Genomic DNA, 22,902 nt, shown 5'->3' on the forward strand with positions numbered 1-22,902 from the left:
ATTGTCTTGACTGTGCACATGCATTTGACTGTGTTGATTGTAACAAATTATGGTTAACATAAAGAGGGAGGGTAATCCTAGAACACTTAATTGTGCTCATGGGAATCCTATACATAGACCAAAGAGCTGTTGGTCAAGCAGAACAGGGGAACACCACATAGTTTAAAATGAGGGAAAATGTGTGTTAGGGTTGTCTCCTTTCTCCATACCTATTCAATCTCTATGCTGCACAGAGAATTGGAGAAACTGGTCTGTGTGAAGAAGAAGATGGCATCAGGAATGGAGGAAGACTCATCAACAACCTGTGTTATGTAGATGACACAACTTTGCCTGCAGAAAGTAAAGACTTGAAATATATACGGAAGAAGATCAAAGACTACAGCCTTCAGTGTGGATTATATCTCAATATCAAGAGAGCAGAAAGTCTCATCATTGGACAAACAGTTAATAGCATGATAGAAGTAGAAATTGTCAATGATTTCATTTTACTTGAGGCCATAATGAACTTCTATGGTAGTAGCAGTCAAAAAAATCAAAAGATGTGTTACACTAGGAAAATCTGCTGTCAAAGACCTCCCCAGAGTGCTAAAGAGCAGTAATGTCAGTTTAAAGATTGAGGTGCACCTGATCCAAGCCATGGTATTTTCAGTTGCTTTCCATGGATCTGAAAGGTGTATCATGACTAAGGGTGACAGGGCAGCAATCAATCCTTTGAGCTGTGATGTTGGAGAAGAGTACTGAATATCCCACGCACGGCCAAAAGAACAAACAGATTTTGGAGGATGTGCAACCAGGGAGCGCCTTCGAGGCAAGGCTGGGGAAACTTTGTCTCACATAACTTGGGTATGTTGTCTGGGAGGACCAGGACTTGGAAAAAGACATCATGCTGGGAAAGGCAGAGGGTCAGAGAAATAGAGCAAGACCCTTGGCAAACGTGGATGACGCTGTAACTGCCACAGCAGGTGAGCGTGACGAAGACTGAAGATGGGGTGGGAGAGGGCAAGTTCGGACCTGATGTTCATATGGTCGCTGTGAGTCGCAACTGACTTGGTAGCACCTAACAACATCAGATTTGACTCCTTTGTGGTGTTTTTAGTATTTCTTGCATTCTTAACATCTGATAAAAAGAGATCACTTAGTTCCTAGTAGCTAGTTGTCAGGAAATAACAAAACAATTTAACAAGTTGCCGCAAATGACGGTAAAAAAAAATGTGTTTCTAAGCATGGTCATCAGTTAAAAGTGTGCAGCAACGTGTGTTAAATTAGCTTTATAATGTGGCCTGAAGATAGTTGCTTTGTCTGTGGCTTAACACGTCCCTTCACTTTGAAAGCCCGGTGAAACACTGCAGTCCAGTCCACAGCCAGGCACAGGGCTGGAGATCATAGCAACGGCACCCAACCGTTGTGCATGAGGTTGCTGTGAACCCAGGGTTTATTTGTAGACAAAAAGTCAGTGACAACCCCTACCATAGAGCAATAACAACATTATCTTCTGTTTAGTTGAAGAGTGAGAATATAATTGAAAATCACTAACTAGCATTTAAATTTCTTTTAAAATATTGATACCTGTTTTTATTTTCTTCATTTTTCAGGAATACAAATTTCTGTTTCTGTTAAAATTTGTCGGCTTCCCGTTCAGCCGTTGTGAATGAATCTCAGTACACGTTTGTGAATGAGGCTGTTCTCTGTAGCAATAGCCACGTTCTTCTTTTATTTTCGTTACCGAACCATCTTTAAATTATTTGTACATGCAAGTGTCTTGAGCTTTAAAGTACTATTTTCGGATTCATACTGATGGATCTTTCTCTTTTATTGAACTGTGCAACGGGTTTTCATTTCTTTGGATTTAAGTGGTAGGAGGGATCCATTTATTTGGTTTTAAATGACAGTCCTGGGAAAAAGACATCATGCAGGGAGAAGTAGAGTCAGAAAGAGAGGAAGGCCTTTAACAGCACGGATGGCCACAGTGACTGTACGAGTGGCCTCGAGTCCATTAGAGGTCATGAGGATCACACAGGATAGGCCGAGGTTCAGATTTCTTGTTCATAGATAGGATGAATCACTGTGAGTAGTCGTTGACTTGATGGCATAGTAACAACAGCAGTTTTGTGATAGACCAGGAGGAAGGCTTTTGAACCACACATACTGAGTTTTGAGTTTTGGATCTTCTGACTCCTATATGTGAAATGGACAAGATTCTTAAGCTTTCTGGTCGTCACCTTCCCCATTGTAAAATAATAGCATCTACTGTGAATTATTGCCTGAACTTCCAAAAGAACAAACAAAGACGCCTCGGCGAAGGTGCAGCCAGGGTTCTTCTCAGAGGCCGGGATGGCAGAACTTCACCTTATATATCTTGGTTGTTGTTGGGAGGAGCTGCTCCGTGGAAAAGGACATCATGCTTGGAAAGGTGGAGGGTCACTGGAAGAGGGGAAAACCCTCAACAAGGTGGATTAACAAAGTGCCCACCAGTGGGCTCTGGTGTGTCAGAGATGGGGAAGGTGGCGGATGACAGGCGACAGGGCAAGGCTCACATCTGTTGTCCGTAGGGTCCCTGTGAGTCATTGTTGCCTCCACAGCACCTACCAGCAACAAGTACAATGAGAGGAGCCCTGGTGGCACAGCCGTTAACTGTTTGGCTGTCACCCAGAAACCCCACTCGTCGTGACGTGGAGAAAGATGTTCCTGTAGAGATGCCGGCCTTGGAAGCCCCGTGGGTCGGTTTTCCCCACGCAGTCGCTATGAATCAGAATCAGCTCGGTCACAATGGACATCTACTGAGAAAGGCTTTTTGAAGTGTAACAGCTAATGCCTGCCGTATACCACATGGTCTAGAAACGGAAGCAGCTATTAATTAAGGAAGCTATTTTGGGAGTTATTAGCAGTGAGCTAATCAGGCCAGGGTCATGGGTGCGTTCTCCATGTGAACTAGTTAGCTTTATTCTCTTCTGAAGCAAACTCTTAGCACAGACCGCTAAGGCAGCATAACTAAGTCAGCACAGCTCCTAATACCTGTCATCGTTATGACAAAAAAGCAGCGCAGAGTCCCTCACTTAGAGCTTTGCAGCAATAATGGAAACTGTAGGCACAAAATCATGGTGCTGCTTCTGTGTGTCAGTGTGGGGTGCCAAAAAGTGAATTTGAGAAACCATTTCTTGCCTTAGGAAACTGAGGAGGTAATTTTTGTTTTCTTTCATTTTGGTTCCCTTTGCTTCTGTCTCTCTTCCAGCCCAGTTTCCCTTCCCCCGTGAATGATGCTGCCGAGGCAGATTTGCCAAAGCCTTTTCCCTTGGTCTAGTCATGATTAGACAGAGTGGCCCCCGGGTACTTTTTGAGTCTGACTTCTCTTCTCAGTAAATTCACCTGGAGCAGGAAGGCATGCACCTGATGAATAGCTCTCAGAAAACAAAAATCTGAACTTTTAAAGATTTTTTTTCTGTTCTGTGTGTGGTTCCTTAGGAAATGCTGTGAATTAGGATATGCCTCCGACTACTTCTGGAAATAGGGTAAGGGTATCGTAAAGAGAGATATTTCAGTGGTCTTCAGTTGCGCTTTGGAATTTGGGGTGTTTTCCAACTGAAATAGGCAGGAGTAATTTCCTTATAATTTTTTTTACCTCACTAAAACCTTATTTCTAATTATGGCAGAGCTTAAGGACTTTTACACAACAGTAATCAAACCAGTTGGTGTTTTTGGCTTTTGTTGATTTTGCTTTTGAGTTGATTAATTTTATAAGATAGAAATGAATTTTTTCACATATGTTTTTACTGTACTAATTGTGATTTGGAGAAATGGTGCCTTTGTGTCAATAATTTGCACTGTTGAACTGATAAATGTGATGTCCTTGTCATTTCTAAAAACCACACAATAATTAATGAACAGGACGCTGTGTGAGTAAGACTTTTTAAAGGGCTTCTCTGAAATGCTTATTTCTGTTACAGATCTTTGTAAAATGAGTGCAGGCAGCGTGAGGGCGACCTCGTCTGGTCTCAGTGCGCTCCAGAAGGGGACCGTCACATCCACAACATCCTCAGCACAAAGCCAGTGCCAGGAAGGCCAGACGCTGCCTCCTCCCACACCTCCTCCTACCGGTTGTAATGCCAACCACCCCCCACCCCAGGGCTCTCACTGCTCTGTTTCTGGGTCCATTAATCCCCTGCCACACTGAAGCAAATTCACAATTATGGATCTTATTAGGGAAGTTAACAGGTTACGATTCAGGTTGGAAACAGGACGTAGTTCTTCAGTCAGGACAGCTTCTAAGAAAGCCAACTTGAAAATTAACCATTTGTACTTTTTAGTTTAAGTGCTAGTAACTCTTTTTGTCCCCCCCCCCACTATTTTAGGGCTATGCCTTGAATGCCATTGTATTCACCTCTTTAAATGTGTAATTCGGTGTTTTTAGTATACTCATTCCCCACGTAGCAACATGGTTAGGTTCCTATGGAGCTTATTATTCAAAATGGCTTTCCTAGCCACTGCACTTGACTTTGCAACCCTAACACTAGAGTGTGTTAGCAGATCCACCAAGGGGTTGCCTAGTCTCTCCATTAAATTGAGCAGTCCAGCTGCAGAGTTCGATCTTCCCCACCAGCATAGTAGAAGAAGGAGAAGCAGAGAATGTAGCACATCTTTTGGGTCCAGAAATTCTTGCTCCAGCTGCATGTGCTGCAACAGCTGTCATAGCATAACCAGAGAACAACATGAGATGAAGTCACCTTCCCCCCACAGACAGAACCAGAGCTAAGCTAAGAGCCTTTGACCGAGTTTGTTGGGCAACGTGTGGGGGACAGAAGCAGTGACAAGTGGGGGGGGGGCAGGAGCCAGTATTGGCAGCACTGAGAACTTTGTAACAGCAGCCCAAAGCTGCGAGGCTAAAGGCAGAGGTGTCTGTGAACACATTTTGTAAACTGTCCTGATTATTTGGCTGCTAACCTTAAGCCTTTTGACTTCCCCAATATGGCTCTCTGCAGTCTGTGAACTGTTGCATCACATTTTGGACACAGTGAAGCAGTAACATTGGTGTTGAGATGAGTAGAAAGAGATGCAGGAGCATGGGAGACGTGTCTGACCTCTTGGGAAGGGATTTTGTGCTATTGATGCAGTTGATGGGACAGTTCCCTTTTGCGAAGTTGGTTAAAGTCAGATATGATTGTCCTCACATGACCCTTGCACTTTTTACAGTAACAAAGATCCAAAGATCAGTGGGAGAAAGATGTTTCAGACTGCTTCTTTATGATTACAGCCTAGAAAACTTTTTTAAAAGAGTAAAGTGTTCCATAGTTTTATACGGTTGGCTCAAGACAGAACAGAGTTCAGAGCTGTTGTATATAGAGTTACTATGAGTTACAAGCGATTCAGTGCACAGAACAACTACTCTGTCCTGTAGGGCCTCTGTCACCTAAATGGCACACACCATTCATATAGACATTTTATTATTCTGGTCTTCTACTGGTGGATAATTGGATTGTTTCTGCTTTTGGCTGTGATGAATAATGCTGTGAATATTTGTGGACACGATTTTGTGTGTTTCCCTGGGAGTAGAAGTGCTGCGTTAGAAGAGAACGCTGGAGCCCAAAAGGTGATGTAATTGAAGCAGCTCAGTTACTAACCAGAAGGTCGTCTTTTCAAACTCATTAGCTGCTCTACAGGAAGAAGATACAGCAGTTTATTTCTGTGAAGAGTTACAGCTTTGAACACCCTGTGGGCTAGTTCTCCTCTGTTCTGTATGGTTGCTGTGCCTTGGGATTGCCATGATGACAGTGAGTTATAGGATAATCCTGTGTTTAACCAAATGATTTTTTAAGTGGGTGTGATGAGATTGAAGCTTGGAGTTTACATTTGTTTTGCCTACTGACTGCTTGGAAGAGGTGTTGAGCATCTTTTCATGTGCCTACTGGTGTTTCTGTTATCTTTTTGTGAGAAATAACTATTCACATTTTTTGCCTGTTTTTAAATTGTGTTCTTTATCTTTTTTATTACTGAGTTTTAAGAGCACTTTTTAGACTAGCTTCAAGTCGCTTATTAGACAGTTGTGAAGAATCTTTTCCCATTCTCTGGATTGTGTTTACTTTATTGATAGAATGTTTTGAAAACGCAGAAGTTTTGAATTTTCATGAAATCCAGTTTCTTTTGTTCCTTGTGCTTTTGAAATCATATCTAAACCAGCTTTTCCTCACATAAAGTCATGACGATTTATCCTTGCTTTCTTCTGAGAGCTTTATACTTTTTTTTTTAAATTTTATTTTATTATTGTTTGCTGTGTGCCATCAAATCAGATCTGATTGGAACAGGAGGAGAAGGATTCAAACCATGCACCTCTGGGATTGCAGTGCAGTTTCTTGCCACTTGGCTACCAGAGCTCCTTCATGAGAGCTTTATACTTTTAGCATTCACGTTTCTTTCTCTTCCACATGACTACCTATTGTTCTGCCATCATTTGTTGAAAATACTGTTCTTTTTCCCATTGAATTTTCAGTTTGGGCACTCTTGTTGAAAATCCCCTGATCCTGAATGTGAAGTTCCTTAGTTATCTGGTGCTACCATAGCAGATGGCCTAGTGGCAAAAAGCTTCACTGTAATCCCAAAGGTACATGGTTTGAGGCCATCAGCTGCTCCATGGGAGAAGGATGGGAATTCTCTCGTGTGATTAACTGCCTCTGAAAACCCGTTGGAGGGTCAGTTAAGGATTGGTTCCAACTTTATGGTATACCACAACAACCATGACAGATACCACAGATGGAGGGCTTGCTTGAACAGACATTCTCTCTTTATTTGGAAGAGTACAGGGACACATCAGATACCAGCTCTACGAGAAGGCCCTCTTTGTGCATTCGTCATGGAAGGAAGTCTGGGTTTCCTTCAGCATCTCTACGTTAGGCATTCCTCGGCAGTGCCCATGTGCCCTGCCCTTCCGTGGCATCAAGGACCTCTTATATTTCCACCAGAATGCATGCACTTTCTAGTATCGCCACATCTGTGCCAACACTTACTGTCACTTGACCTTTTGATTATAGCAATCTTAGCAAGTGTGAACAGATAGCTTATTGGGGTTTTCGTTTTTTGTTCTGAGTTGTTCTCCCACCCCAAAATGTATCAGTAGAAATAGAAATTGGATTGTTTCTGTTTTGGGCTATGATGAAAAAAAACCTGTGAATATTTGTTGACACGATTTTGTGTAGATATGTTTCATTTTCTCTTGCGTCTTTCCCTGGGAGTAGAAGTACTTTATCCTGCACAAAGCCAAGAAAACCAACAATGCCAGCTACTTAATTTCTGTTGCAATGTCCTTTTCTTAGTGTGGCTTTGATTTGCAATTCCCTGGTAATCTTTCATGCACTTTTTGGTCAGTTATGTCTTCTTTGGAGAAGTAGTAAACATGACTTTTAACTTTTAAAATAATTCACAGTAAAATGTAAGCTTCACTTTTTGTTGTTACTGTCAGGTGCCATTGAGTAGATCATGACAGTTCTGAAGCTTGCCTTCTCATGCACCGTCCTGATAACTTCTGATAGCTCCATGTCGTTATGTCATTCCATCCTGCTGAGGGTCTTTCTGTCTTTAAATGACCTTCCACCTTTCCTAGCATAATGTCCTTTTCAAGAAATAGCCCCTCCTAACAACGTGCCCAGTGTATGTGAGACAGTTTCACCATCCCTGCCTTGAAGGAGCACTTTCTTCTCTAAGACTTGCTTGCTCTTTTGGTTGTCCTTGGAATATTCCGTATTCTTCACCAGTACCTTAATTCACAAATTCTTTTGTCATCCTGTACATGTTTCTGTTGTTAAAATACTACTTACAACCTTATAAAAGAACTGTTAGCATTTACTTTTAATCACTTGTATATATGTGTAATTGAAGAATGAGTTTCTAACTACTTATTTTCCCCTAAGAACATCATAGGAGCCCTAGTGTTGCAGTGTCCAGGCGTTTGTCTGTTAACAGAAATGCAGAGATTTTAACTCTTCAGGCGTTCTGTGACAAGACGTGACACGTGGCTGCAGAGTTCAGCCTTGGGAACTCTGTGGGGAACTTCTGCTTTATCCCTTGAGGTTGCTTTGAGTTGTCACTGACTTGACGACAGTGGATAAAGAATATCATACAGTGTTGTGTCCGCAGCAACCTTGGTTCGTATCCGAGTCACAGCACCAAAACGAAAACACACAGGAGGAAAAATCCTGAGATTCTTTTTCCACGGATGTAATAAACAGTGCAAATAAAATTAAAAAAAATAGAATATCATACAAGCTGCCACCATGTTACTACACAATCTTCTGTCCTAAAAACATTATCTTTTTAAGTTTTTTTTAATTATGTAGAAATATATCTATTCTATGCAAAAATACCATTATTTCAACATTGTTTCCCTGATGTTTATTTTTTATGTTTATGCTATTCAGTCATAACCATTATTCAGTTCCAGCATTTTCCTTTGCTTTTAACAAGCTACGTGGTCTCTTAAGCAACAAGTTCCCCCTTTACTGACTCTCCCAACCACCCCCTTGTAACACCTGGTCTCTGTATACCTGCCTGTTCTAGGCAGCATCTCACATACCTCGGGCATGTTATTAGGAGATGTTAGTCCTTAGAAAAAGATATCATGCTTGGAAAAGCAGTGGATCAGCAAAGGAAGGGGAAAACCCTCCACAAATGTATTGGTACGGTGATTCCACCAGCGGGCTTAAGCACCAGAAAGATTGCAAAGATGGTGGTGCAGTTGGAAGGAGTTTAATTTATTGTCCGTAGGATTGCTTTGTGTTGAAGCCAACCTCATGGCTCTTCACCACAATAACAGCTTTCTGTTACTTCACATAGTTGAGGTCCTACAGTAGTTACCCTTTTGTGGTTGATTTTCTTTCCTGAAGTTAGTACAATCATGCTACAGTGTGTATCAAGACATTATTTCTCATTATGACTGAGTAATAGTCTGTTGTATGCATATGTTGTGTTTTTGATTGCCGTCAAGTCGAGCATAACTCATAGCAACTCTATGAACAAAAGCCTGAAGCCTTTCTAGAATTATCGTTGTTTGTCAAAGTTTATAGGCATGTTGTTTAAGAAGTGGATGCCACTCACCACATTTTATTCATCTGGTCATCAGTTGTGATCTAGTCATCAACTGATGGACTTTTAAGCTGTTTTCATCTTCTGATGGTTGTTAATGCTGCAGTGAACAATGGTGTACAAGCATTCATGGGCTTTTCTACTTTCACATTTTTTGAGTGTGTGGGTTGCTGGATTCCATGGTAATGCCACATCATGCCGGGAAAGGTAGCTAGAGAGTCAGTGGACAAGAGGAAGGCCCTCAGTGAGATGGATTGACGCAGGGAGTGCAGGGATGGCCTTGCGAATAGTGGAGATCCTGACGGTCGGTGGTGCAGGGAAGGGCAAGGTTACTGTGAGTAGTAGCCTCAGCAGGCCTAGCAACAGCATGCCGACTGTGTTTACATGTCTAAGAACGCTTTTCCACAGTCACGCTGCCCGTTTACAGCTCCGCTAGCCACGAGTGAGGGTCTCGATTCTCCACCTCATTGCCAGTACCTAAGATTTTACTTTATTTTAAAAAATGTATAGTGGCAAGAAGCTGCGCTGCAATCCTGAAAGGAAGCTATTCAAGGCCATCAGCTGCTCTGCTCCTCCCGTGCGATTAACAGCCCCTGAAAACCTGCTGGAGGGTCAGCTACGGGTCGGTTCTACCGCCATGGTACTCACCACCACCACCACCAGTTACCTTAGTGGATGTAAAGGGATAGTTATTGTAGTTTTAATAGGTATGTCTCCTAGTATTTGTAAACATGTCTTCTTGGGCTTATTGACCATTCATTTCAGACTTACGATGTCTTCCGAAATCCTTTCTCCATACTTTTGTTTGGCTTTCTGTTGTTAAGTTGCAAAGTTCTTGATAGAATTACTTCGTTTACTTGGGTTTTATTTTATTTTGCTGCCCTTTCCCTCACATCTCATCTCTGTTAACCCTCCAGGATCAATTCTATGTGAACAGTTTCCTAGTTTTTTTTACACTACTGCTCCTATACCATAATGGTCCTTTTGTGATTGACATATGACAATCAGCATAATTCATTCCAGTTTCCTCCGTGTTGGGCACTATTTTATTAATGTTTGATCATTTTTTTATTCTTTTTTTAAAAATAATTTTAATGAACAGTTACAGAGATTTTGGATTTCCATTCATTCATTGTTGTACTTTTCTCCCTGCCCCCCCCGCCCCCCCACCCCCCACCCCCAGTTCGCTCCTCTCTTTGAAAAGTAAAAGAAAAATTCTTTCTTTGGTATACAATCCCCCGCACCCCTCCCACTACCCCAAGTACACTCCACTGTGCAACCTTAATTGTGGACTCTTGTGATAACTATAATGCCCTATCATATATCGCTTTTACATTATTCTCTCCCTCATCTGTTTCAATGCAGTATACATAATTTATCCAGTTTTTCTCAGTCTTACCCCAACCCTGATATCAGTCCCATTTTACAGCAGTGGCACCAGGCAGTATTTGTCCTTTTGTGACTGACCTATTTCACTCAGCATAATGTCCTCCAGGGTCACCCATTTTGAATATTGCATGAGTTCCTTGTTTTTCAATGCAGCATAGTATTCCATTGTGTGAATATACCACAGCTTCTCTATCCATTCGTTTGTTGATGGGCACCTGGGTTATTTCCAACTCCTTGCTATTGTGAACAAAGCCATGATAAACATGGGTGTGCTTATATCTGCTTGGATGTAGTTATGGTCTCTCTGGGGTATATTCCCAGTAGTGGAATTGCTGGGTCAAATGGTATCTCTATTTGCAACTTTTTGAGAAAATGCCATACCGCCTTCCACAGTGGTTGCACCATTTTACACTCCCACCAACAGTGAATCAGGGTTCCAGTTTCTCCACAACCTTGCCAGCATTTGTTGCTTGCTGTTCTGTTAAATTTTGCCATTCTGACTGGGATGAGATGATCTCTCATTTTTGTAATGTTTGATCATTTTTTCGTGATGCGTGATACTGCATTGTTGGTGGTGTTTTTCCCGACAGTCATCCGTTGATGAGGCCCCATGTCTCCAGCTCTTTGCTGTGTATGAATAGTACTACAGGATACATGGTGTGGATATGTCTATTGATGTCACAACTCTTATTTCTTTAGGATACAGACCTGATAGTGGGATCACTGGATCACACGGTATTTCCATTCTCAGTTTTCTAAGGAACACCAGATGGCTTTCCATAGTGGTTGTACGATTAGACATATCCACCTTCTTTATATATTTTGGATATTAAAACCTTATCAAATAGATGGCTACTTCAACTTTTCCCTGTCTGCAGGACGGTCTTTTCCCTTTGTTGACACAGTACTTTGGTGAACAGGTTTTTCCTTTTGAAGAGGTCATCTCGAATTTGTTTTCTATGAAATTAACTGTTTCAGTTCTATGCATCCTTGTGAGCATTTATTCCTTTAGTTCTTACATTTGGATACTGGATCCATTTGGACTTAGTTTTTATATGACACGACGTATGAATACATAGTGATTCTTCTGTTTGTGGAAATTGTCTCTGAATAGTTGAGGAGCAGTGATGTCAGTTTGAGAAATAAGGTCTGCTTAATTCAGGTCATAGTCTTTTCAGTCACTTGCTTTGCATCTGTGAGCTGGACCATGGACAAGGATGACAGAAGAATTGATGCCTTTGTGGTTCGGTGTGAGAGAAAAGTACTGAATATTCCATGGACTGCCAAAAACAGATGTGTCTTGGAGAACATGCATCCAGAGTGCTCCTTGGAGGCCAAAATGATGAGCTTCATCTCATATACTTTGTGTATGTTGTTGGAGGAGCTCGACCTTGAGATGAACATCATGCTTGGAAAGGTGGAGGGATGATGAGGGAGAAGAGGACTCTCAGCCAGCCGGATTGATAGAGTGACTGCGACAGTGGGTTCTAGTGTGTCAGGAAGTCTGAGGATGGTGTCAGATAGGACAGGTTTCAGATCTGTTTATAGAGTCACTGTAATTGTACTCGGCTCAATGGCACCTGCCAGCAACAACAACAACAACTACAAAGATTAATGGAGAAACTGAAATTTTATAAACATCCATAATTTATACCTTATGTTAGGTGTTGAAAATGGTATTTTTTCCCTTTGATATTCATTTTTGTTTTATTAGCTTGAATTTATTTCTCCCCACATGTTAAGTATCTTCTGTGCTCCACAAAATAGCACCATCTCGGTTAGAGTTTACAGTGATGACACAACAGACAGAATTTCTGTCTCATGGGTTTTATTTTAGTGGAAACACTCACTTAACTATGTGCCAGACACTGTACTAATCACCTTTTAATCTGAGTTCATTTGATGTTAACATTAAACCTGAGAAATAAAAATGTTATTCTCTTTATCTTAGAGATGAGGAAATGGAATTGTTATTGTTTTTATGTGCCATTGGGTCAACTATGACTCATGCAACCCTGTGAACAGTGGGTCTGAACCCTGCCTTATTCTGTGCCATCCCCACCATCTCTGATAACTTGAGTTTATTGTTACAGTCTCTGCATTAGTCCTTCTTGTTGAGGGTCTTCCCCTGGTACACTTGCACTCCACCTTGCCAACATGATGTCCTCTGGCAAAGACTTGCCCTACTAACAGCATGCCAAAGTATGTGGGATGAAGTTTCACCACTCTTGCTTCTAAGGAGCACCCTGGTTTCACTTTCCCCAGGACAGACCTGTTTGTCATGGGATGGTTACTCAGTGCTCTTCTTCAGCGCCACAACTGAAAGGCATCAGCTCATATAGAAAAGTAAATATAAAAGAAATACTTCAGTTTCTTGTGAACGTGGGTGTGTATTCACTCAGAAACTCATGCCATTAAGTTGGAACTGTCTCAGAACGGAGCTGATCCTATACTGGGTCTCTGAGGCTGTAAATGGAACAGGAGGAGGTTGCCCATCTTTCTCCCTCAAAGATGGATCTGAACTGCTCCAGACTTGTGCATAGCCTTTGTGTTAGCACTGGTCTTCCTTATGGACTATGCCACCAAACCTGTTAATTTTTCTGACTTAGGTCTTTGAAGATCTTGGAGCTTTTGATCACTGTTCTGAGAGGAAGCTAAATAGAAGAGTTCTGCTGTGCCCTTTTGGGCTTCTGTGGGGCAGAACTGACTTGACAGTGAGTTTGGTTTGGGTTATTTTGAGCAGGCATTCTGCATCAAGTCTTAGCCCATTTAAAAGTCCATCACTGCTACTTGATTGAGTATTGTGCCACTGAGCAGCTTGAAAATCCCTTGTAATCTCCTTTATAGTGATCTGGGAATGTGAGTAATGAGATTAATTAGTTTATTAGTGAGCCAACCAGCATACATGGTCCTTTTGTAATAGCAGCTGTTTCTTCTTTCCTGTGTGTACTGCACTGTTCATGGGTGTGGACTCACAAGGGGGTTTGTCAAGGCTTGGGCTCTCTGAAGTAGCCTGTACACAGAGCATCTCGATGGAACAGTGCAAATGCCGAGAATCTTGGGTGCAGTTTAAACCTGTTATGCGATTAATGATAAGAAAAGATAATGATTGGCGACCCCAAGGCTTAGTTGAGTGTGAACATGAACGTGTTTGAATGCCTTCTGAACTCATCAAATTCTGAGTCTTAAAGCCTATATTATAATATTTTCAGCTGTGCTCTAGGGTAGACCCTCTCCTTTTTTTTAGACCCTCTCCTTTTTAAAGTGTTCATATTTATATATTTCTGTTCTACTTTATCTTAATTTCTAACTCCACTTCTTCCATAAAACTCTTCTGCATATAGGGCATCTCCAGTTGTGTTCTTTTTTACTAATACCTAATTAGACTGACTTACCATTTTGTTGGCATTCAATTTTAATGGATTATATTTATTAAGAAATATTTTTTTATAGTTAACGGGTTGACCATTCAACAACAAGTATCAAGCAAGAGCACAAAAAAGAACTAAATTATTTTATTTGAAGGGCAAAAATCCAGATATGGAAGTGTTATTGTTACGTGCCGTTGAGTTGGAATCCACTCATAGCTGACCCTCCAGCAAGTTTCTAGAGGCTGTAAATCCCTGGGGAGGAAATTACCCATGTTTCTCTTGCAGAGCAGCTGGTGGATTTGAACTGCCTGCTTTTGGGTTGGCAGTAGTATTCCTTACCACTTAGCCACCAGAGCATCCTTTACTGAAGTATAGTAACTTCCCTTTACTAAAGTGTAATAACTGACTCCCCTTTACAGAAGTGTGAGTAACTTCCCTTAACTGGAGTATAGTAATTTTTCAAAGGTAAACCTCACTCCTGGTTTGTTCTTAGGAGTCACTTAGTACTGGCTCATTTTGTCCTGGTAAAACGTCTCACCATCCACCTCTGCTTCCTAGAGGCGCAGAGTTGTGAGAATCAACCTTTTAAGAACCTGACTTAACTTTGAAAATAAAATCATGACATTGTCTTTTTTGAGTCCTTGACCATTAGATAACAGCACAGCATGCTTGCAGGAATGCACCGTTGTGCCCTGGAAGTGGTCAGCATGTGGCCGGCCGTATAACCTGTGCATTTCTCTCCTCAGGCCATCTTGCAGCCTGTGTTGGCAGCAGAAGATTTCAGCATCTTTAAAGCCATGATGGTCCAGAAAAACATTGAAATGCAGCTGCAAGCCATTCGGATAATTCAGGAGAGAAACGGTAAAATGTTCAAGTTTGAATTTTAAGAGTTAATGGCATGTTTTGCAGTCTGAAATATTCTAATTCACATATGGTTATACAGGTAGCTTACCTGGAGTCTTTATTTCCAGTTGGAAAGTCTTTGATTGACTTTACATATTTAGGAGTCACATGTGTAGATTAGTGTGTGTTAGAGGAAGGAGCGAGGAAGAGACTCAGACTTGATGGGACTGTGTGTTAGTTTTCTGAGGGCGTCTTTTCTTGTGCAGGAAATTCAGTTGTTCTTAGTGGTCACACTTACAGTTACTGTGGAGAGCAGGTGACTGGTGTCTCCTCCTACTTATCAGAGTTAGGGCCTCCTGAGTGAATAGTGGGTCTTACCCTTTGGGGAACATCCAAAGTCTTCTCTCACTACTCTAAAGGGCCCCTTTGGCAGTAGGAAACACATAGACTATTATGGAGATTGATTTTGGAATTTAGATTCACTGTTATCAGTTGTGCTTAGCCATACATGTTCATATCCTTGAAGATGTATCATGGAAGTGTTGCAGCCTAGAAGACACAAATTTAACAAGTTAAAAGTACATGAGTCAAAAATTAAAAAGCAATAATATTCCGAGTAGAGGTTCTAATAGTGGCACAAATCAAGTTACAGAGGGAAGGTGGTTCTTACAATAAAAGGCCTATTGACTAGCACTTTGCCTATTACAGTGTACAGGTTAGGAACCACAAGATGTAGAGGCTCAGCTATGTCATTTACTGTTCTTAAGTCCTGGAACAAATTCCATTTACCACTGGGTTGTTTTACAATTCGGAAGTCCACATGCAAGGCAGAGGTGAAGTAAGGAACTGCTTATGCCGTTTTCCGTCCATTCCAACAACTAAGAAATAGTGAGAAGAGTTGGGACCTCAGAAGGCTTTTAGGACCAATTAGTAGGCTCTGTGTCCAGGAGAAAACAAATATACTTACCAGTAATGTTAATGCTCACCCACAGCTCTTCTGGGAGGATCTAAATCATTGAAGCTTAGGCATTAGGTATTTTGTTCATAGAGTCACTATGAGTTGTGCTCAACTCGACGGCAATCAGCAATAACAACAACATATGTGGGTAGAGCTGATTCCACCCTTGCAATGCAGAATGCACATCACAGTACTGTGCTTTGGTAGAAATAAATTTAGTAAGCGGTCTCTCTCTCCCTCTCTCTCTTTATCTTTCTGCTGTGGCTGGCACTCTAAAACCCTTTCTTCCAATTTTTTCTGAAATTATGCTTTATTCCCACTTGTGGTATAAAGAATTTGAATAATCATTATCCATTGATAGAATTTGTTTTAACCCTCTGTATAGCTTTTTTTAATTTAGGTTATACCAAAACTTAATGTGCAGCATGTATACCAGCTGGATGCTTCCTCCTGTCAATGGCAGAAAACCCCGGTAGACATGGGATAAGCAGTAAGAAATTCTCATCACAGAGAGCTAGCGGTGCACAGGAAGGAAGGGAAGGAAGCCAGGGTCAGGCGTGGTTAACTCAGTGGTCCAGGGTTGCTGTCACAGACCCTGACACCTCTCAACAGCCTGCCACTCCTATGTTTCCTCTCCTGCTGGTGCCCTGGCTCCATCGATGCAGACTCCACGGTGTCTCATAAAGACACAGCATGTGTCTACCTGTGCTGCTCTGGCCCCAGGAGTGTCCACCCAGATACTATTGTTTGGGATTAGGGTCACACATCCTTCTTAAACTATCTGGCAAGGGAAATGAGGTCATTAGCTTGGCTTAAACCAATCATAAGTCACTCTGGGCGTCAGGGATAGGCCTCTTAAGTATTTGGCTACCTGATAGAGGCATAAAATCTGGCTTAGGTCAGTAAAGGAGGTGGAGGGGAATAACTCAGAATAGTGGCCTCTGTCACACCCCACAGAGTGGGCAAAACATAAAGCAGTACTTGCTTTCTGGCTCAGTTATTAATATTTCTAATTAAGAATGTTGCTCAAGTTAGATTTGGGGAGAGACCCTCATAGCTGTGTTGATTGTTGTTAAAATTGCAGGACATTAAAATCACCTTAGTAGTGCAAAAACTCCAGGGCGCTCTGGGTTCATGAATGTATCGTATCAAGGACTCACGGGGGAAAGTGAATCGGAGCATACTTTTGATGATCTTGAAGTATTTTCCACTGTTGTAGTGCTCTTTCCTTAATGCTTTTAATGTTCATAGAAAGACTAATTAGGAGGACTCTAATTTTAAATCTTTGAAGAGCACAAATGCATTTAAGATTGGTCGGCTGTAATAATGTTTCCTGGTGGGGATATTGCACTGTAGTTTTGCAGGATGTGACCATTGGGGGAAACTGGTAAGGGCTCTGCAGGATCTCTCTATTACTTTTTTTTACAACCACATATAGACTCTATTACTTCAAAATAAAAAGTTAATTTAAAAATGTGCTTAACCATCAAGGGGATTAGCATAATAAAGCCACTTTCATATAGAGCAGATCCAAAAATCCCAAAGTCAGATATGGATAAAGTAATAGAAGGGGAAAATTGATAGACATCCTGTGAAATGTTACTGGGAAAACAATAAGGATAAGTAAGAATCAAGCACCTATTGTAACTTACCTGCTTCTAAAGTCAGTAAATTGGGACTAAAAAGTACTTGTCTTGGTGTGAGGTGTGGGTTTTGCCCTGGTTTGTAGTTACTTTATTGGTGACAGAATTTCCAAAGTCAGAGGTTACTGTTTTCATCTTAAAATCCTCCCACAGACCCTATCATCACACTTTCTTTGTATGTTGTTAGCAAGACTCTCTTAAATAATAGTTGTTTGTAACAAGAATTAAGAGTATCAGCAAACGACTTCAGTTAAAAGATCTTATTTGGTTTTTCTTTTTCCACTTGAATAAAACGTTTTTGGGCTCTTGGGGGGCATAGTTCACAGGGAAATGCACTGGTAACCCAAACGTGGCAGTTTGAATCCACCAGCTGCTCCGCGGGAGAGAGATGTGTGATTTACTGTCTCTGAAAACCTGCTGGAGGGTCCGCGATGAGTCGATTCTGACTTGGCAGCAACGAGTTGAATTGACTTATGAGCATAGTTTAATTAGCATCCTAAGCTAGTAGTTTTTCTATGACATCTTTTCAGGCTGTTTTTAGAGCACTCTGGTGGCCTATGGGCAAGAAGCTGTGCTGCAATCCCGAAAGCACACAGTTCAAGGCCACCAGCTGCTCCACAGGAGAAAGATGGGAAATCGTCTCTCAGTGCCTCTTAAAGTCCACCAGAGGGTCAACCACGGGCCGGTTCCAACTCTCCCGTACACAACAACGACAGCATATAATAACAGCAATGTGCTTACAGGAAGTAGTAGTGACTTGTATTATTATTTTAAATCAACATTACAAGTAATTGCTAAGAAGCATTTGTTTCAACCAGTAAATTTGTTGTTTTGCATTTGTGGATGTTGGGTGGGAGAATTAGTCTTTTTTTAAAAAAAAATTATAGTGATTTAAACAAAAGTTTACTGAAAAGTTAGGTTTTTCATTCATTCATTGTTACACATTTTCTTCCCTAACCCCTAGTTCACTTAAAAATAAACCAAAACATTCATTGTTGCATAAGAAATGAGTCTGTAAAAAAGAAAGAGGTGTTAGCTTAGAACGTTTAAACGGTAGAGCTCCATAAATTTGTATTTCCTGATGAACTGTAACAGGGTGCAGTAAATGTTTTGTTTGAACTGATGTTCTTCAATACGTCTTTATCTCATATATTCCTTGGTTTTGAACAGGTGTGTTACCTGACTGTCTAACAGATGGTTCTGATGTGGTTAGTGACCTCGAACAGGAAGAGATGAAAATCCTGAGAGAAGTTCTTAGGTACCATTCTTTAATGATTTTTTAAATCAATTAATGGTAATATTATAAGATGTGCTTTTAAAGTAGAAAGGATTATGAACCAATAAAATAGCGAAAATTCCCTACTAAATACCCTGTAATGACCAGCCCTTGGAGAAGGGTGTCCTGCTGGAAAGGTGGAGGGTCAGCATAAGAGGGGAAGACTGTCAGTGAGGTGGAGTGATACAGGGACTGGAACGTGTTGGAGACGGTGAGGAGCGCAGGGTGGGGCAAGGTTCACAGCCCTTGTTCAGAGGGTTCCTGTGAGTTGTGGTCGGCTCGATGGCACACGACAGCAGCGATAATGTATGTGTATATATTAGAGAGCACGGGTGGCTTTGTGGGAAGGAGCTGTGCTGCCAAACCAATGGCAGGCCTTTTGACTCCATCAGCTGCTCCCGGGAGAAGGATGGACAGTCTCTTCCTGTGTGATTTACTGCCTCTGAAAACCCACTGGGCGTTCAGCTGAGTGGTGACTCGATGAGACACAACAGCAGTTTCATTTATCGGGGACCTTTGGTTGGGGAGTTGTCCTGCAGACAGCAAGGCAATGTTTCTCTACCAGTTGAATCCATCAGCTGCTCTACTAGAAGGTGGACTATCTCCTCCCGTGCAGTTTGCAGCCTCAGAAAACCTTCTGGAGGGTCAGCTATGAACATACTCTTAGACCAAAAGAAGAAATTTTATTTTCTCACGTTATTTTTCTGTATTCCAGAAAATCAAAGGAGGAATATGACCTGGAGGAAGAGAGGAAGAGAAAAAACCAGGTGCCTGCTGACATATTTATGTAACAAAAGTATTTCATTGCTGTTCTTTCTAGGTTAATGCCATGTTTTGACTTTCTCAATTTTATAGAGAACCACCCAATTTCCAAGAGTTTTCATACATTCTTGGCAAGTCTAACTACTTGTCTTTAACTTTTACTATGACCACTCAATTTCTTTATACTTCCTTTTAGGTTATGATTTGTTCAGCTGCATACATTTTAAATTCCATGTCAAAAAACCAAAATTACTAATTGCAAAGGAACTAAAATGCCATTCATGTTTCAGGAGTATTCTTATAAGAATTTCCCCTCATTTTATGAAGTGAAGATAATTAAGGAAGAGAATTTCTTTCCCCACTCTCCCTGATGACCTTAGTGCTTTGAAACAGCCGCTGCAACTCCTCACAGCTCTTCACATTATCATCATTAAGGAGAATAATTTGCTCTGCACTCTGGTGTAGTGCTGCCAACCAGAAGAGAATAATTTAGTACCACACTTCCTGGAGGGGGTTCTGCTACAAACCACCTCCATTAAGTGCCTAACGTTTCCTGAGCGTACATTAAACTGAGGCGAGGGGAGCGAAGCTTTACTCCTCCCTGTCCCCTCGCCTAGCTGTCTGTCTCTCTCCATAATTTCCTGAATACCCTGAAAGGAAAGGGAAACCTAATATCACCTCTTTTTCGCAAATCATTTGGAAGTCATTCCCTGTTCCCTCCTCGGTCATTATAGAATATACATGTGCTTTTTTGAAAAGCCTATTTTACTTCATGCAGAGCAGAAACGAAGTGTTTTAGGATTAAGAGGTATTTGACTACAAAATCTCTTTTTAGTAAGTGAAGATAAAGTTCTTGCATGTTAAATAAGATTGGGCTAGAAGAGTTTACGGAAGATAGTAGCCCAGACTGACCCTAAGCAGGCGACTTCAGGGGTGTCCACTGGGTGCCTGGACCGACACCGGGTTAGGGAGTCCACGATTGTCCTAATGTGTTGTTTTCCCTTGACTCTTTTTTACAGCAAATTTTAAACACAAGTAGAGCAGATAATAATACCAAGGTCCACATATCCACCCGACAGGGACTTGTGCTTTAGAGATTGAGGAATCATCCCGAAAGCTGTGTTGTGATGGGGTTTTCTCAATTTTTAAGAAGTGAATGATTATCATTTAAGTTAGTGTTTTGTAATATGTAAATGACATCTTATTTTATAAACCCTAACTTCGGGCATTTCAGAGTAACATATTACAGGCTAATTAAAGTGGAAAAGCACTATATAATTTACCAGTTTCCTTTATCCTCGAGCAACTTTCTGGGCTGTGTACATGATCATGACGAATGTGAGTGAAGCCTGGGTTTGAACCCAGTTCTAGCTAAGTGTAAAGCCCAACTGTTGACAAGAAGCTTCGTGCACTGAAATCCCAGAGGTGCACAGTTCGAATCCACCAGATGCTCTGCTGGATTAAGAGAGCAATCTTCTCCTGTACCAGTCAGATCCGATTTGATGATACACACACATACAATAAAAATAATAAAAATAAAGCCCTAACTGTTAGGGACACTCAGCGCTGCATAATTTGAAATAAAATGCGTACTGCCTCATGAAAAATTTGGAAAAACAGAAACCTTTGTTCATTTTTCAATAGACAGGTGGCTTTTTCTTTTCTTTTCTTTTTAATGTGTGTACCGTCAAATCGGATCTGACTGGTACAGGAGGCGGTTGTTCCTCCTTTTTCAGCAGAGCATCTGGTGGATTTGAACCGTGTACCTCTGGGATTGCAGTGCAGCTTCTTGCCACTAGGCCATCAGAACTTACCAACAGGTGGCTTTTGTTTGTGCTTTGCTTTAGTTTATTTATTTGGTTAAACTATGTCTTTGGATCCCTTAAGTTGGGAATTAGTTGAAAATAATGTAAAATTCCTTCCTCCCCCGCCCCCATCATTTGTGGATTTCTGAAGTTACCAGAAGCTAAGACAGACGAGCCTGCAGCGAATGCTGACGAAGCTACAAGAGCGGATCATTTGCTGAGGGATGGGGAGCACTGTGCACACCCAGCCTCAGGTAGGGGTGTGTGACACACGGCATCCCCCACTCACAGTGGGGTTCCCTTCTGGTTCACTCTGTCCTCAGAGAGTTCTCACCAAGCTGACAGCCTCTTTTTTCCTCCACATTTTCGTGTAATGAAATTACTGCCTTTTAGTATTATTGTCAGTTTAAGCTCAATCTTTGACTTTTGGGTTGGAAATATGCTGTATAAACACAAGCAAATTATGGCTGCCTGCACGAGTATCTTAGTGCATACAGTCAACGATAAGGTGAACCAGAGAAACCAGAGATTGAACGAACCAGAGATTGTGAGATCACCTCATTGTAGCTTGAATGCATCCCACGTTGGGTGCTACTATCGGCATTACGACCGCTGCGTTTCTTTCTCGTACATCCTCTTTCAACTCTCCAGAAGTCCTGGGACAGAGGGTTGAAGATGTGGGCTATATTGTTCCATCAGGACGTTTAACATTTTTTGTGAATTTCGCTGACGAGGTATCAGGTAGGACATTCCCAGCTGGTGGAGAGGATGTAGCCTCTGGATTTGCACCTGAAGCCTGGCCCACCAGGCTGCGAGTGGAAGTGCTTAGGGCAGCCCTCATGCATGGCTGCCCCTCACACCGAAGGCTCATGGGGCTCTGCTTGCCCACACTCCTGCACTATTGGTGACAAGCCGAATTTAGAAAAATAGCATCTTCCTAGTGAATGAGTCATAACTAAAAAATAAAGAGGTAGCCAGTTTGTGCAAATGTTTAGTTAGAAACCTAAAATGATGAGCGTCGTCGTGGGAACTGTTTGTGGAAGAAGCTGGGGTTGTTTTTCCCTCTGTTACTGTACAGATTGTGAGGATAATTCCCATTTCAGTTACAGTTTCAGAAGCATCTGCCTTAGAGGTGTCTGAGCTCTTTCAATTTGATGGCCCATGTTTAGCCTTATTTTACACCAAGCTTGCTGCTTAGATTATTTAACTCTTATGGGTTAGAATTTGAATAAATTTGCTTTGTCTAGTTCTGTTATCAGGCTCTTCTGTGAAGCTATGGGAGGCATGCTCCATAAACCTACATAACGGAATTACTTACCGTAATGGCACAGAACAGATGGTGGATCATTTCAAAAGTAATGCTTTCAGTGTTCAAGAAGAATTCTTTTTTTAACAAGCATGCATACCTTATTCCAAGAAATGACTTCACATGCACTGATGGAAGGCTGTTATGTTGACTTGGTACAGAACGAGCCAGAGACCCTTTTGTTCATGTTCAAACTGTCAGGTTTCCACGCTGCTGAGAAATGGGAGCGTCCCCTCCCAGACTGAGGCACAACCTTGCCAGCGCCGTGATCATCTTAGTCTTGCTGGATCTCTTAAAATGTTTTTCTAGAAATTAGAGGGGTGAAACACTTTGGCCTCAATCTTTTCTTCTTCAGGTCTGAGTTGGAGTACTCTATATAACAATGTCCACAAGGCCGAGCAAGCACTGTTCTTGACGTGTTTCTGGGACCCTGTGCTCCTGGTTGCCAGGAACACTTGCCCTCAGCAGGGTTTAGTTAGGTAACCC

General features: G+C 41.6%; 1 protein-coding gene across 2 annotated transcripts in view; it reads left to right on the forward strand.

The window, feature by feature from the left end:
- CCDC104 (coiled-coil domain containing 104) overlaps positions 1-22,902 on the forward strand; it is a 35,024-nt gene that overhangs the window by 10,399 nt on the left and 1,723 nt on the right. For both annotated transcript variants that reach the window (XM_006880932.1, XM_006880933.1), the window contains 4 exons: positions 14,570-14,684; positions 18,438-18,525; positions 19,259-19,310; positions 21,262-21,364. In XM_006880932.1, coding sequence (XP_006880994.1) covers positions 14,570-14,684; positions 18,438-18,525; positions 19,259-19,310; positions 21,262-21,364 — 358 coding nt within the window. The remainder of the gene's footprint in view (positions 1-14,569; positions 14,685-18,437; positions 18,526-19,258; positions 19,311-21,261; positions 21,365-22,902) is intronic.

This window comes from Elephantulus edwardii, unplaced genomic scaffold (genome assembly GCF_000299155.1).
Source record: "Elephantulus edwardii isolate Elephantulus edwardi_28Jun2011 unplaced genomic scaffold, EleEdw1.0 scaffold00011, whole genome shotgun sequence".
NCBI lineage: Eukaryota > Metazoa > Chordata > Mammalia > Macroscelidea > Macroscelididae > Elephantulus > Elephantulus edwardii.